A 17,220-nucleotide genomic window follows, 5' to 3' on the forward strand; every position below is an offset into this window, starting at 1 on the left:
GAACCCGCGGGCTCAGGCAATCCACTCACCTCAGCCTCCCAAAGGCGTGGGATTACAGGCTGAGCCACTGAGCCCAGCTTGACTATATTTGTGTAGGTCTATTTCTGGGCTCTCTGCTCCTTTCCATCGATCTGTCTGTCTTATTTCACCAATACTAGTGTCTTGATTAGTGTAGCTATATAGGAAGTCTTGAAGTTGGAGAGTGTCAGCCCTCAATTGTTCTTCTCCTTCAATATTCTGTTGGCTATCCTGGGTCTCTTGGCCCTTCATATAAACTTTAGCATCAGTTTGTCAATACAACAAAATAACTTGCTGGAATTTTGGTTGGGATTACGTTGAATCTAGAAATCAAGTTGGAGGAACTGACATCTTGACGTTATTGAGTCTTCCTACCCATGAATGTGAAATCTCTATGTAGGTTTTTTAAAAAGTCTTTCATCAGAATTTTGTAATTTTCTTCATATAGATCTTGTATATATTTTGTTAGATTTATACGCCGGAATTACAGGCACGCACTACCATGCCCGGCTAATTTTTTGATTTATTGTAGAGATGAGGTCTCACCTGCCCAGGCGGATCACGAACCATTTGCCCATTTCATGATAGATGATTATCAAGTACACCTGAGCACAATTGTTCACACCATGCTGAGTGTTCAGCAGTTTTTGACCAAAAATGGCATTACCTTCCTTATTCACTCAGTCACACCCTGAATGACTTTTTGTTTGTTTGTTTGTTTCCCTGGATGAAAAAAGTTCTCCAAGGGAAACATTTTGCTGATGTGGAAGAAGTGAAACAAAAAATGGCAGAAGCACTAAAAGGCATCAGCATTGATAAGTTCAAAAACTGTTTTGAGCAGTGGAAAATGCACCTGGATAGTTGTGTTACATCAAACGGAGAGTACTTTGAAGAGAACTAAAGTTTAAATATGTAAGAATAAATACACAATTTTGTTTTATTTTATTTTGCATTGGCGTCTCACTGTCGCTCAGGCTGGAGTGCAGTGGCACACTCACGACCACTGTAGCCTCGCCCTGCTGGGCTCTGGCTATCCTTTTGCTTCAGCCTTCCAAGTAGCTGGAACTACAGGCACACGCCACCATGACCGGCTAAGTTTTTTGGTTTATTGTAGAGACAAGGTCCCACCAAGTTGCCCAGGCTGGTCTCGAACCCCTGGACTCATGCAATCCTCTTGCCTTAGCCTACCAAAGAGACTGGTTACATAAATTATGGCACATCCATACAATGAAGTCTTAGGCAGCTGTTTACAAAGGATATGGTAGATCTATACGTTGGACATGTCAACATGTCTAGCTATATTAAAATATTTTAAAAATGTGTAATATGAACCTGTTTTTATTTTAAATCTAGATTTATATATTCTCTCTCTTTAAAAAAAAATATTGGTGAATATTGGGACCAGGGGAGTGGAGGTTATAGGTGCAAGAGGAAAACAAACTTTTAACCTATTGCTTTATATTACCGCGTCACTTCAGGGTTTATATTGCTTTATATTACCGCGTCACTTCAGGGTTTACAAGAAGCATAGCTTTGTAAGCAGAAAAAGCAATTTGAGTAATTATAATTTTTGGGCGACACAGGTTAACTCTGACTTGTCTTTGAAATACAGACAAAATGTTAAGTATCTCACTTTTTTACTGAGTTTTTTAATGTCCACAATGTATTTTTATTGTATTTTAATATCCTTTTACATTTATTTATTTATTTATTTTTGAGTTGGAGTCTCGGTCGCCCAGACTGGAGTACAGTGGCCGCTCCCAGCCACCGCAGCCTCGACCTGCTGGGCTCCAGCGATCCTTCTACCTCAGCCTTCTGAGTAGCCGAAATTACAGGCACGCGCTACCACGCCCGACTGATTTTTTGATTTATTGTAGACATGAGGTCTCACTGCCCAGGCAGGTATCGAACCCGCGGGCTCAGGCAATCCACTCACCTCAGCCTCCCAAAGGCGCGGGATTATAGGCTGAGCCACCGAGCCCAGCTCTATTTATTTATTTTTTTGAGTTGGCATCACTGTCACCCAGGATGGAGTGCAGTGGCATGCTCATGGTCACCATAGCCTTGACTTGCTAGGCTAAGGTGATCTTTCTACCTCAGCCTTTCAAGTAGCTGGAACTGCAGGTGTGTACCACCACACCCGGCTAATATTTTGATTTATTGTAGAGACAAGGTTTCGCCAAGTTACCCAGGCTGGTCTCGAACCCCTGGGCTCAGGCAGTCCTTCCTCCTTGGCCTCCCAAAGTGCTGAGATTGAGGCATGAACCACCATGCCCTGCTGAATATCCTTTTATAATCAAGGATATTTATTGTTTTGTGACCCAAGATATAAAATTAGTACAGTCGATTTCCATCAAAATGATTTCACATAAGGAACATATGGCACCATTTTTGTGTCATTTGATGTTGCTTCCCAGTTCCTGTGACTTAGTATGATGAGCTAAGTAGTGCAGTTGGGCTTATCAAAGTTCCTCTGCTCTTGAGGAAACAATCTCTCAGTTTGAGCATTGCAATCCTGCTCTTTTCCTTTTTCGTCTGACAGTGCATCTTCATGGAGGAACACGGAGTGACCCAGACTGAACACATGGCTACCATAGAAGCACACGCAGTGGCCCAGCAAGTACAGCAGGTTCACGTGGCCACCTATACTGAGCACAGTATGCTGAGTGCTGATGAAGACTCGCCTTCTTCCCCTGAAGACACCTCCTATGATGACTCGGATATACTCAACTCCACGGCCGCTGATGAGGTAACAGCCCATTTGGCTGCTGCAGGTAAGGTGCTTTGGATTGGAAACTCTTCTTTGTTTAACTTATGGTGCCATGCATGTCTGAAAGAGCCTAGGATTCAGACCCTCTCAAATGTATCTTCATCACAAGTTTTTAAAGCTTTTCTTTTTTTTTTTGAGTTGGAGTCTCACTCCTTCGCCCAGGCTGGGGTGCAGTAGCACTCACGCTCACGGCCATCCCAGCGTCAACCTTCTGGGCTCCAGCAATCCTTCCACCTCAGCCTTCCGAGTAGCCGGAACTACAGACGCGCTACCACGCCTGGCTATTTTTTATTTTATTGTAGAGACGAGGTCTTGCCAAGTTGCCCGGGCTGGTCTCGAACCTGCGGGCTCAGGCAATCCACTCGCCTCGGCCTCCCAAAGTGCTGAGATTACAGGCTGAGGCACTGAGCCCAGCCCTTTTAAAGCTTTTCATTTACAACTTGAGTCTATTATACTGAGACTTGAGTTCTAGAATCGTTTACTATCAGTGTTATGGCTTTGATTTTGTTTTCCAACCATTCTGACAGTCTCTTGGCTCAAAACTGAAGCATTTATCCCATTTACATTAAGCAAAATGACTGATATATGTAAATTTACCATCTTTGCTATATACTTTCTCTTTGCTCCACCTGCTTTGTTCATTTTTCTCTTCGTTTGTGTTTTCTTATGGAGTGATTGCAACGTTTTTATTTATTTCTCTTTTTTCCCTTGTTTGCTTGGCAGTTATGGAAGTTATAACATACATCTTTCACTTATCAAAGTCCTAGACATTTGATACTTTCATTCTCTACAGGAATAATGCAAGTTTCTTAGAGCACTTGAATTTCATCCCCTGCTCCTGACCTATATGCTGTTGTTGTCTTTTGTATTAATTTTTTATATAGAGTTGGCCCTGTGTATCTGCAGGTTTTGTATCTGCAGATTCAACCAATCTTGGATCAAAAGTATTCAGAAAAAAACAATAAGAAATAATAAGACAACAATGAAAAAAATAATACAAATAAAAGCCAGTCAGTATAAGAACTATTTACATAACCTTTACACTGTATTAGATCTTACAAGTAATCTAAAATGATTTAAAATATAGGAGGATATGCATAGGTTATATGATAATATTTCATCATTTTATAGCAGGTACTTGAGTATATTTGGATTTTGGTACCCTTGGCTGTAAGCTGGAAGGGGCATGGGAGTCCTAGAACCAAGCCCATGTGATATAGGTGGATGACTGTATTGTAAACCCCACAAGACATTATTTTTGTTTTGTGCTTAATGTTCGTTTTTTTCTTGACTCTCCAACTTGTCTTCTGAACTCAATTTTCTTCTGCCTAAAGACACCATTAGCATTTCCTTTAGCATGGATCTACTAGTAGCAAATTCTGTTTTTGCTTATCTAAGAATTTTTTTTTTTTGAGTCAGAGTGTCACTCTATCACCCAGACTAGTGCAGTGGCACGCTCACAGGCGTGCTGCGCCGGCCCCCCCCCCACCTGTTGGGTTCAGGTAATCTTTCCACCTCAGCCTACCAAGTAACTGGAACCACAGGGATGTGCCAACGTGCCTTGCTAGTTTTTTAAAATTTTTATTGTGGAGACAAGGTGTCGTCAAGATTCCACAGACTGGTCTCAAACCCCTGGACTCAGGCAGTTCTCTCACCTCTGCCTCACAAAGTGCTGGGATGATTGGTGTGAGCTACCACACCTGGCTGACAATGTTTTTATGTAACTTTCAACCTTAACGTTTTTACTGAATATAGAATTCTTGGTGGGCCGTTATTTTCTCCCCCCTGCCCCCTTAAAGGTACTGTTCCACTCTCTTCTGGATTCCATTGTTGCTGTTGAAAAGTTGCCTGTTTCATTTTTTTTTTGAGTCACTGTCCCACTCTGTTGCCCAAGCTGAAGTGCAGTGGCATGATCAGAGCCACCACAGACTCAACCTGCGAAGCTCAGGTGATCCTTCCGCCTCAGCCTTCCAAGTAGCTGGAACCACAGTCATGTACCACCACGTCTGGCTAATTTTTTAATTTATTGTAGAAGTGAGGTCTCACCGTGTTGCTCAGGCTAGTCTCAAACCTGAGTCAGGCAGTCCTCTTGCCTCCACTCCCAAAGTGCTAGGATTATAGGTGTGAGCCACCATGCCCAGCCTGCCTGTTTCATTCTAGCAGCTACTCCTTTGAAGGCTATCTGCTACACAGGCCCCTCTCCCTCCCCCGAGTGCTTTTAAGATTTTCTGTTTTTATGATCTATCTGGCACTGATTTCTTCTCATTATTCTGCTTAGGATTCTTTGTACATCCTGAATCTGTGGAATGATGTCTTTCATCAATTCTGGGAAATCTTAGGCACTAGATTTTGCTTCAGATTTTGCTTCTGCTACATTCCTTTTCTTTCATCCTGTGACTCTAATTAAATATGTTAGTTTTCCTCACTGAGATCTTTGTGTCTCTTGCCTTCTGTTCTGTATGTGCCAATCTTTTTATCTCTTAATGCTTTATTCTATGTAGTCTCTTCTGTCTTTCAACTTACTAATTTTCCTCTGTAGCTGTGTCTAAGGTGCTGTTAAGTCTGTCCATTGACTTACTAATTTTGACAATTGCTCATATTTTTGGTTGGTGGGCTTTCCTCCCCCTGGTTTTAGAATTTCTAGTGTTATTTTTTCCCCCTCCCAAATTTGCACTATAATGGTTTCCAGTTATAGGGAAAATTTTTTCTTTAAAATTATGTTTTTACAGTTCTCTGTGGAGTCTTGTGGGTCTGTTTCTTTTATATGTTGTTAGTGCCGTTTCTTGTTCATGTTGGCCGTTCTCTTCACATACTGATTATATTTGAATGCATCCTGGATGATGTGTTTGGAAAAGGATTTTTAGAAATAGCTTGGGGTCTAGGATAATGTTATCCTCCTCTAGAGAGGGTTTTTTATTGCTTCTGCCAGATGCCTGAGGCCACTAGCAATCCTGGATCATCTTAATCCAATTTAAGGTTCTAAGATTTTCTGGGCTACTAAATTACTTAAAGCTGGACTTTATTTTATATCATTCTCTTTGCTATTTATATTGTCTATTTAGCACATGGTGAGGAGAATTCTTGTAAACCATGTGTGGATGGTTCTAGTATTGGACATGGAATATTGATCTCAGAAGATAATTAGGGACCGGGTGCTGTAGCTCACGGCTGTAATCCCAGCACTTTAGGAGACCAAGACAAGATTACCAGAGCCCGTGGGTTTGAGACCAACCTGGGCAACATGGTGAGACCTTGTCTCCATAATAAATAAAAAAATTAGGTGGATATGGTGGCGCCCGCCTGTAGTTACAGCTACATGGAAGGCTGAGGTGGAAGTATTGCCTGAGCCCAGCAGGTTGAGCTGCTGTAGCCATGAATATGCCACTGTACTCCAGCCTGGCTGACAGAGTGACACTCCTCCGACTCAAAAAAAAAAAAAAGATAATTAGGAAAACCTGGGCAAAAAAATCAATTATCAGGAGTGGGCCAAAACACTGCATTTTATCTATCTATCTATCTATCTATCTATCTATCTATCTATCTATCTATCTATCTATTTTTGAGTTGGACTTCTCACCCTGTCGCCCAGGTTGGAGTGCAGTGGCATGCTCATGGCCACCACATCCTCGACCTGCTGGACTTAGGTGATCCTTCAGCCTCAGCCTTCCAAGTAGCCAAAACTGCAAGTGCGTGCTACCACACCCAGCTAATTTTTTGATTTATTGTAGAGATGAGGTCTCACCAAGTTGCCCAGGCTGGTCTCGAACCCGTGTGCTCAGGCATTTCTCTCACCTTGGCCTCCCAAAGTGCTAGGATTATAGGTACGAGCCATATTATAGGTATATGCCTGGCCAATACTACATTTTTTAAGTGTATACTGTATTTAAGGGGAGAAAGACAGATACAAAACCTTTTTATTGCCAGTTATTATCCACTGTGTGTTTCTGGAGTGGTGAATTTAAAAAGTAAGTCTTGGTGTCAAAACACATGAATGATTTGTGAAATACAGTTTGTGAAATGCTTTTACTTCCCAGAAGAGGGCATCATAATGTAATGAATTTGGGTGGACTTCTTTCCTATGAAGGAAGGTGCTTTTGACATATGATTTTGCTGTTACTGTACTTCATTGTCACAGTGCTAAAATTAGGAAAGGGCTTTGGTCTAACCTCTTCATACAGTAGATGTGGAGACTGAAGCCCAGCTGGTAGAAATGATTTACCATTTGGTCATTCAATAATTATTGAGGAAATATAATGTACAGTACTATATATTACTGTATGTAGATATTACAAACAAGACAGGCAAGAGTTTGTGTCTGAGGCACTTACTGGCGGGGGGTATAAATAGTAAAGCAAAACAACTTTGAAAGCATTGAATACTCTGAAGGAAATAGTGAGGCTAGGTAATAGAGGAAAGGGTAGCAGGCTGCTTCTTTGGATTGTGAGGTCTGGAAAGGCTTCTCTAAGGAGGCAAGTTGTGATGGACAGGGAATTAGGTGTCACCAAAGGAAAGAGCCTTTCAGATAGAAAGTATCAAAAGCAAGACCTTGCAGTTGGGAAGTGGGAAGGACCCCATTGTGGTGGCGCCTGTGAGTCATGAGAGAGAATGAAGGAAGAGGCAGTCATGAATCAGAACACACAGGGCCAGGGGCTGTGTGGCGAGGAGTGAGAGAATCAGAGCCCAGCCTGTACCGCGCCTGGCCTGCAGGACAAGTTTTGTTGGAGGGAGATACTTTTGGCCTGGTGCGGTGGCTCAGCCTGTAATCCCAGCACTTTGGAAAACTGAGGCGAGAAGATTTCCTGAGCCCGGGGGTTCGAGACCAGCCTGGGCAACTTGGTGAGACCTCCTCTCTACAAGAAATCACAAAAAACTAGCTGGGCATGGTGGCGTGCATCTGTAGTTTTAGCTACTTGGAAGGCTGAGGCAGAAGCATCGTCTAAGCCCAGCAGGTCTAGGCTGCAATGGCCATGAGTGTGCCACTGCATTCCAGCCTGGGTGACAATAGTGGTGGCCGTGAGCATGCCACTGCATTCCAGACTGGGTGACAATAGTGAGACTCCAACTCAAAGAAAAAGAGGGGATACTTTTAAAATAAAATAAAATATTGGGGGAAATGCAGCAATAAGTTTTTTTCCCTACTAGCTGTTGATGATGGAAAGGAAGGAAGAAAGCAGTCTGTTTTTTACTTGCTTTGGGCTCTTAATGGGTTTGTTTAGGTCAGACTGATCCTATTAATCCACATGTAGAGAAACTCCCGGAGGCTCACAAGGGGTTTATTTTATTTGCACCACTTTGACATGTACGCCATTATAAATGTGAACAGGTAAATTTCACTTTTGCTTAAGCCTTTACATGAGATTCACACACAGAGATAAAGGTCAAACGTCCTTTTAATACAGAAATGCAAAGATTGTCTTGGATATGTTGGGACCCCAGCCAGGACTCAGTAGTTCCTCAAGGCCTACCCTTCATCTTCCTTTCAAAAAGGAAACATTACGCATCAGTTTCAGGGAAAGCCAGACCAACATTTGTTAATATTTTTTCAGAGTGGAAAAGTTTTTATCTCTTTTCTGCCAGGATGTTTTCACCAACTTGATCTTGTGCTGAACATCTCCATTTTTTGGCACATTTCCCAGATTCATAAGATAAGTTTTCCAGTTAGGATGCTATTCTTCCAGATCCCCTCTTGTAGGTGCTGTTGCTGGAGTCCCAAGTGTGTGTGGTGACCTCCAGCTGCTTTAACTGGGCAGTGTCTTGGAGTAATGGAAGTAGGGGTATGGAGATGGAGATGAATATTGAAATCTGTAATTTTTTTCAGTTTTGGCAAGCTTTTCCTTTCAATGCTGCAATTATTAGGAAAGAAACGCTGCCTTTTTGTACCATTAATTGTTTTCTGTCCTGTACAGACTTCTACCTGATCTCAGCACATACATGATTATTTCAGGTCCTGTGGGAATGGCGGCGGCGGCTGCTGTGGCAACAGGAAAAAAACGGAAACGGCCTCATGTGTTTGAGTCTAATCCATCTATCCGGAAGAGGCAGCAAACACGTTTGCTCCGGTGAGGCTCCTTTCTTCATGTTGTTACTGTTCCTCAAATACTTCATATGTGGATGGTAGAGGTAGAACGTACTTCACTAGGTTCACCTAAGACACCAGGCTGGATTCCTTTAGGATAAATTTAGATTTAAAAGTAGTCTTACACAATTAAGTAAATGAGAGCCTAGAAATACGATTTAACAGATATATATTATCACATTAATTCAAAAAAAATGTGCCAGGCATTGTTCTAGGAACTAGGTATAGAACAGTGAACAAAATAAATTGCCTTCAAGAGCTTATATTCTGGTAGAGGGGAAAGAAAATAACTGTGTAATGTGTCAGATGATGGTAAGTACTATGGGAAAAAGCAACAACACAGCATAAGGAAAACAGAAAGCCAGGAGGTAGAGGGACGTAGCTGCTTATTTTTTCGGGCTGCTGGGCTGGGCAGTCCTTTTGGATAAGGCAGCCTTTGAACAGAGACCTGAAGAAGCGTAAAGAGTGACCATGCTGGGCTAGGCTCGGTGGCTCAGCCTGTAATCCCAGCACTTCGGGAGGCTGAGGTGAGTGGATTGCCTGAGCCTGCGGGTTCGAGACCCACCTGGGCAACTTGGCGAGACCTCATCTCTACAATAAATCAAAAATTAGCCGGGCATGGTAGCACGCGCCTATATAACAGCTACTTGGAATGCTGAGGCAGAAGGATCACTGGAACCCAGCAGGTTGAGGCTGCGGTGGCCGGAAGTGGCCACTGCACTCCAGTCTGAGTGACAGAGTGAGACTCCAACTCAAAAAAAAAAATAAAAGAGTGACCATGCTGAGTCTTGAGGAAGCTCACTTCAGGTAGAGGGAGACTCAAGAGCAAAGACTCTGAGGTAGGAATGTGGTGTTGTGTTGGAGGAACAGCCAGGAGAGAAGGAGAGCAAATAGGGTTTGAGTGTCAGAGGAGTGCCACATGCACGATCTTACAGGTGGTGTCAGGACCTGACTCTTACTCTGAGCAAGGTGGGAAGTCAGTGAAGAATTTCGACTGCAGCTATGGTATAACCCACTTTGTGTTTTTAAAGAATCACTCAGGCTACTGTGTTGCTGATAGACCGGGGTACAAGAATGGAAGTAGGCAGACCGGTTAGGAGGTTATTGTAGTAACCTGGGCCAGAAACGATAGTGTCTTACATTCTGGGTGGTGGCAGCAGAGGTGGCGAGATGGGTCAGGCTCTGGATGTAGTTGAAAGGTCACTCAGCCTGATTCACTGATGTAGTAAATGTGGGGTGTAAGAGAGAAAAGTGAATGAAGAGTGATTTGGGGTCCGATTACTTGAAGGATTGAGATGACATTTAAGAAGGAGGAACAGGTAAGGGTGTGAGGGAGGACAGGGCAGAATCAGGGATGTGGTTTTAGACTGTTTAGTTTGCGATGCCTTCTGACCATTATGTGGAGATACAGAATCAATGGTTGGACATGTGAGTTGGGAATTCAAGGAGAGGACTTAGCTGAAGACACTAGCAGCATATAGGTAGTATTTAGAACTGTGGGCCTGCATGGAGGTCACTTAAGAAGTGAGCATGGGCTGAGGCCTGAAAAGCCTCTTAGAGGTTGGGGAAATGAAAAGAGCCAGCAAAGAAGTCTTGGACCAACCAAGAGTCAGGAGAAGAACCTAGAGAATGGTCTCCTGGAAACCAGGTGCAAAAAGTGTTTCAAGAAGGGGAATGTGTGAGCAGCTGTCAGATGCTGCTGATAGGCTGAATAAGATGCCTCCTGACCATCAAAGTCATGACTGAACTTGACAAGAGCGTTTTCAAAGGAGTGGGAAGGGTGAGAGGTTTGGAGTGCCTTGATCAAAGAGAATGGGGGAGAGAATCAGACAGTGATCACAGAACTTTCCTTCAGGGAATTCCACCAGATTTCTTGTTTGGTATGTGCAATTTTTCTCATCAGTCTCTTGGAGGAGTAGACTGTTCTTCAATGTAAAACTTTAAAATAATCTCCCATGGTTTCAGAGGAACAAAGACAGTGCTTTTGTTTCATCTATTGTTGCCATATTTTATTTTAGTTAATTAATTAAATCATTCAATTAATTAATTAATTTTTCAAGTCAAAGTCTCACTCTGTCACCCAGGTTGGAGTGCAGTGGCATGCTCATGCTACCGCAGCCTGGACCTGCTGGACTCAGGTGAGCTTTCCGCCTTAGCCTTCCAAGTAGCTGAAACTACAGGTGTGCACCACTATGCCTGGCTAATTTTTTGATTTATTGTAGAGATGAGGTTTTACCAAGTAACCCAGGCTGGAATTGAGCCTCTGGGCTCAGGTAGTCCTCCCATCTCAGCCTCCCAAAGTGCTGGGATTCTAGGAGTGAGCCACTATGCCTGTCCCATTGCTGCTGTATTTTATTTTATTATTATTATTTTTTTATTTTTACTTTTTATTTTTTATTTTTGAGTTGGAGTCTCACTCTGTCGCCCAGACTGGAGTGCAGTGGCTGCTCCCGCCCACCGCAGCCACGACCTGCTGGGCTCCGGCGATCCTTCCACCTCAGCCTTCCGAGTAGCCGGAATTACAGGCACGCGCTACCATGCCCGGCTGATTTTTTGATTTATTGTAGAGATGAGGGCTTGCTGCCCAGGCGGGTCTCGAACCCGCTGGCTCAGGCAATCCACTCACCTCAGCCTCCCAAAGACGCGGGATTACAGGCTGAGCCACCTAGCCTGGCGCTGCTGTATTTTAAAAGTGGATTTTTTTGTTTGTTTGCTTGTTTTGTTTTTGTTTTTTTTGAGTTGGAGTCTCACTCTGTTGCCCAGGCTGGAGTGCAGTAGACCTCAACTTGCTATGCTCACATGATCCTTCTGCCTCAGCCTTCCAAGTAGCTGAAACCATGCCCAGCTGACTTTTTGATTTATTGTAGAGAAGAGGTCTTGCCAAGTTGCCCAGGCGGATCTCGAACCCGTGGGCTCAGGCAATCTACTCACCTCGGCCTCCCGAAGTGCGAGATTACAGGCTGAGCCACCGAGCCTGGCCAAAAATAATTTATTGCTAATGATCATTTGTGCCTTTAGTGATTCGTAATCTTTTTACTGCTAGAGGTTCTTGCCTGAATGCTGATGGCTGCTGATTGATCAGGGTGGTGGTTGCAGAAGGGTGGGGTGACTGAGGCAGTGTCTTAAAATAAGACAGCAGTACAGTTTGCCACTTTGATTGACTCTTCCTTTTACAGAAGATTTCCCTGTGGCATGCAATGCTGTTGGGTAGCATTTTCCCCACACTTAAACTGCTTCAAAATTGGCATCATTGCTGTCAAATCCTCCACTGCTTCATCAACTAAGTTCAGAAATTTCCACAGTGCTCACAGCATCTTCACCAGGGGTAGTTTCCATCTCAGGAAAGGACTTTCTTTGCTCAACCGTAAGGAAGAGCTCTTCATCCATTCACATTTTATCATGAGATGGCAACAGTTCTGTCCTGCCATCAGGCTCTACTTCACTTCTGTTCTCTTGTTATCTGCATCACATCTGCAGGTACTTCCTCCACCAGATACTTGAACCCCTGAAAGTCATCCATGAGAGTTGGAATCAAACTCGTCCAAATTCTGGTTGATATTGCCGTTTGAACCTCCTCTCATGAATCCTGAATGTTCTTAATAGCATCTAGAATGATTAATTCTTTCCAGAAGATTTTCAGTTTACTTTGCCCAGATCCATCAGAGGAATCACTGTCTATGGCAATGTATTTCTCTTTCTTTCTTTCTTGTTTTTTTTTTTGAGTTGGAGTCTCCCTCTGTTGCCCAGGCTGGAGTGCAGTGGCAAGCTCATGGCCACCGCATCCTTGACCTACTGAGCTCAGGCGATCCTTCTGCTTTGACCTTCCAAGTAACTGGAACTGCAGCTACTTTTTTTGTTTTTATTTATTGTAGAGACAAGGTATTGCCGTTTTGCTCAGGCTGGTCTTCAACCCCTGAGTCAGGCTGTCCTCTCACCTCTGCCTCTGAAAGTGCTGAGATTATAGGCATGAGCCACCGTGCCTGGCCTGCTTTCTTATCATTTGTGTTTTAACTTTTTTTTCCTTCAAGGGCTTTTTCTTTATATCCACAACCTGGCTAAGTTTGATGTAAGAAGCCTAGCTTTTGGCCTGTTTCAACTTTTGGCATGCCTTCTACACTAAGCTGAATCATTTCTAGCTTTTGGTTTAGAGTGAGAGATGTGGGACTCTTCCTTTCACTTAAACACTTAGGGTCCATTGTAGGGTGATTAATTGGCCTAATTGCAATATTTTGTCTCGAGAATGGGGAGGACTAACTTCTTTAGAGAAGTTGAGAGATGGAGAAACAACCGGTCGGTAGGACAGTCACTACATTTATTGATGAAATTCACCATCTTAACATGAGTGTGACTTGGCACACCCAAACAATTACAGTAATAACAAAGGTCACAGCCAGGTTCGGTGGCTCAGCCTGTAATCCCGCGCTTTGGTTGGGAGACTGAGGTGAGTGGATTGCCTGAGTCCGCAGGTTCGAGACCCGCCTGGGCAACTTGGTGAGACCTCATCTCTACAATAAATCAAAAAATTAGCCGGGTGTGGTAGCACGCACCTGTAGTTCCAGCTACTTGGAAGGCTGAGGTGGAAGGATCACCGGGGCCCAGCAAGTCGAGGCTGCGGTGGCTGGGAACGGCCACTGCATTCCAGTCTGGGCGACAGAGTGAGACTCCAACTCAAAAAAACCCAAACAAACAAAGATCACTGATCACCATAACAGTTATAATAATAATAAAGTTTGAAATATTGAGTTTCTGAAATGTGACACACACGAAATGAGCTTATGCTGTTGGAAAAGTGGCGCTTATAGACTTGCTTGACACATGATTACCACAAACCTTCAATTTGTTTTTAAAAACAAAGTGCAATATCTGTGAAGCCCAAAATATTAAAAGTATAATAAAATGAGGCATACCTCTAGTATTTTTGGATAAAATCATGTCAAATATAAAGAATGGACTATTTCAGTAAAAGATAATAAAAGTGACTGGGCACTGTGGTTCACGCCTATAATTCCAGCACTTTTGGAGCCGAGGCAGGATTGCTTGAGTCTACGAGTTCAAGACCAGTCTAGACAACATAGCAAGACTTTGTCTCTACAAAAACAAAAAAATTAGCCAGGCATGGTAGTGCACACCTGTAGCCCCAGCAACTTGGGATGCTGAGGTGGAAGTATTGCCTGAGCCCAGGAGGTTGCCTGTAATTAGCCATGATTGTACCACTGCACTCCAGCCTGGGTGACAGAGTCAGACCTCGACTCAAAAAAAAAAAAAAAAAGATAGTAAAAGCAAGTCATTTGAGCCCCCTTCATTAATCATGAAGATGATATAATAAATCCTATTCTGTAAGAGGACATCTCAGTGTGTAATCTTATTTTTTAAAATTTTTAGTTGGAGTCTCACTCTTGCCTAGGCCGGAGTGCAGTGGCATGCTCACAGCCACCGCAGCCTCAACTTGCTATGCTCAGGTGATCCTTCCGCCTCAACCTTCCAAGTAGCTGGAACAGCAGGCATGTGCCACCAAACCCAGCTAAGTTTTTTCATTTTTATTGTAGAGATGAGGTCTCGGCAAGTTGCCCAGGCTGGTCTTGATACTGTAGGCTCAGGCAATCCTTTTACCTCCCAAAGTGCTGGGATTATAGGCATGAGCCATCATACCTGGCAGTCTTTTAATTCTAAGTATAATTGGTGAGATGATGCCTTGCTCAGAATCATGCCATGGCCATGTCCCAAGGCAGAACCTTCAGTAGACCCTTACATCAATGGGCATGTCATTGGTCTTTAAAGAAAGGTAGGCACATATTTCTGCTGGATAGGATATGAAGCCTCACCCTTTTTCACATTTTAGGTAAAAGAAAGTATGTCTGACTAGAATAAATAAATTGTCCCAAGTCAAAGTAAATTTCTTTTTTTTTTCCTTTTTTAAAAAAGTTTTTGAGATGCTGGAAGAAGTGGTAGTCAAAGTAAATTTCATTTGTTTCTCTGTCACTGTAATTCTGGTCTTTTTTTTTTTTTGAGTCAGAGTCTCACTCTGTCACCCAGGCTAGAGTGCAGTGGCACAATCACAGCCCACCGCAGCCTCGTAATCCTGGGCTCAGTCTCCTGGGCTCAAACTCCTTGAGCCTCAAATTCCTGTACTTAAGTGATCCTCCTGCCTCATCCTCTGGAATAGCTGGGACTACAGATACATGCCAGCTAAAATGTTAGGTTTTTTTTTTGAGTTGGAGTCTCACTCTGTCACCCAGACTGGAGTGCAGTGGCCGCTTCCGGCCACCGCAGCCTCAACCTGCTGGGCTCTGGCGATCCTTCTGCCTCTGCCTTCCAAGTAGCCAGAATTACAGACATGCGCTACCACGCCCGGCTGATTTTTTGCTTTATTGTAGAGATGAGGTCTTGCTGCCCAGGCGGGTCTCGAACCCGCGGGCTCAGGCAATCCACTCACCTCAGCCTCCCAAAGGCGCGGGATTATAGGCTGAGCCACCGAGCCCGGCAAAATTTTAGTTTTTGTAGAGACGAAGTCTCGCTATGTTGGCCAGGCTGGTCTCAAATTCCTGGGCTCTAGCAAAATGCTCCTGTCTCACCTCTCAAAGTACTAGGATTACAGGTGTGAGCCACCACGCCCAGCCTTCCTATCTTCTTTAAACTATTTTTTTCTCTTTTCATTCTCTGATTCAGGAAACTTCGAGCTACATTTAGATGAATATACTACTCGAGTAGGACAGCAAGCTATTGTCCTCTGTATCTCACCCTCCAAACCCAACCCTGTCTTTAAAGTGTTTGGTGCAGCACCTTTGGAGAATGTGGTAAGTCAGAACTCAGCTGTGTTCTCTAATGCCCTTTGCTCTCTGTGGGTTTCTGTCTTCTCTTCTGATCCTCTGTCTAGTACAGTTGTCACACTTCTTGTCTCCCCTCAGTCCAGGGTTGAAAGTGTGGACTAGTTTGCAAAGTACTTTATGCATATCAAAACAGAAGGATCATTACTGTTTCTATCCTGTATCGAGGTATTTTACCCCATCAGTTACCATGGGGGAAAAACACGGTGTTTTGTTTGTTAAGAAACCAATGCAGGATTTTTAAAGAAAATTACTGATTTATATGAGAAACAAAATGGTAGATAACTCCAAGATGTCAACTTCATGAGGCAAACCTGGGAATGTTTTATTGATTAGATATTTGAGTTGCATGTCTAAAATCTCTTTTGCGTTTTTTTCAAAGAAGTGATTTAACATTCTGCTTCAATTTCGAAATATATGAACATTTTAATTATATAACTATCCAATTACCTGTGCTAATTTTATACAAATAGTATTTGCTGCCGGACTCGGTGGCTCAACCTGTAATCCTGTGCCTTTGGGAGGCTGAGGTGAGTGGATTGCCTGAGCCCCGTGGGTTTGAGACCCGCCTGGGCAGCGAGACTTCATCTCTACAGTAAATCAAAAAAACAGCCGGGCGTGGTAGCGCATGCCTGTAATTCCGGCTACTCAGAAGGCTGAGGCAGAAGGATCGCCGGAGCCCAGCAGGTCGAGGCTGTGGTGGCCAGGAGCGGCCACTGCACTACTGCACTCCAGTCTGGGCGACAGAGTGAGACTCCAACTCAAAAAAAAAAAAAAAAATAGTATTTGCCATTCATACTTATACAATATGAACTATTCTGTCTCTGGCCAAATTAACTTTGAATCATTAGTAGAATAATGATCTCTCAAAACAAATTGCATTTTATTTTTATTAGGATACAATTTATTAGCTTAAAATGACATTTATTAGATTTCTCTCATACTCTTTATATGCATTTCAAGAGTTCAGAATTAGTAACCAGTTGATGAAATTCTGTCTGTGATACTTTCTTTTTTTCATCATCTTCTTATTCCTGAAATATTGTGGTTATTTCCTAACTTTTTTGAGTTCTATTTTGAGTTTTTCCAAAAATTCCTGAGATCCCAGGAGTAGATGCCTGTTAGGACCTTTCCTTAGAAGAATACAGTAGATGGCTTCTAGTTCAAAATGGAGCCTGACAGATCCCCCCATACTATCATGCTGTTGACAAACATGGAGTCTGGGGCATGTTTTTTTCGTTGTTGTTTTTTGGTTGTTGTTTTTGTTTTTGAGTCAGGGTCTTACTCTGTCACCCAGGATAGAATGCAGTGACGTGATCACAGCTCAGGTGTTCCTCTACTGTAGCATCCTGAGTGGCTGGGACTACAGGCGCACATTACCATGCCCAGCTATTTTGTTTTTTCATTTTTGTAGACATGAGGTTTTGCTGTGTTACCCAGGCTGGTCTCAGACTCCTGGACTCAAGTGATTCTTCCCGTCTCAGCCTCCCAAAGTGCTGGGGTTATAGGTATGAGCTACCACACCCAGCTTT

The 17,220-nt window shown here is 43.2% G+C and overlaps 1 protein-coding gene across 1 annotated transcript in view; it reads left to right on the forward strand.

Annotated features, from left to right (window-relative positions):
- The window catches only part of NRF1 (nuclear respiratory factor 1), a 114,255-nt gene that overhangs the window by 17,105 nt on the left and 79,930 nt on the right, over nucleotides 1-17,220 (forward strand). The window contains 4 exon segments of the mRNA XM_021707855.1: nucleotides 2,561-2,792; nucleotides 8,733-8,847; nucleotides 15,531-15,546; nucleotides 15,548-15,658. Of these exon segments, the coding sequence (XP_021563530.1) occupies nucleotides 2,570-2,792; nucleotides 8,733-8,847; nucleotides 15,531-15,546; nucleotides 15,548-15,658 (465 nt within the window). The 5' untranslated portion in view covers nucleotides 2,561-2,569.

The sequence above is a fragment of the Carlito syrichta genome, unplaced genomic scaffold (assembly GCF_000164805.1).
Source record: "Carlito syrichta isolate Samal-C Ts95f unplaced genomic scaffold, Tarsius_syrichta-2.0.1 Scaffold126519, whole genome shotgun sequence".
Taxonomy (NCBI): domain Eukaryota; kingdom Metazoa; phylum Chordata; class Mammalia; order Primates; family Tarsiidae; genus Carlito; species Carlito syrichta.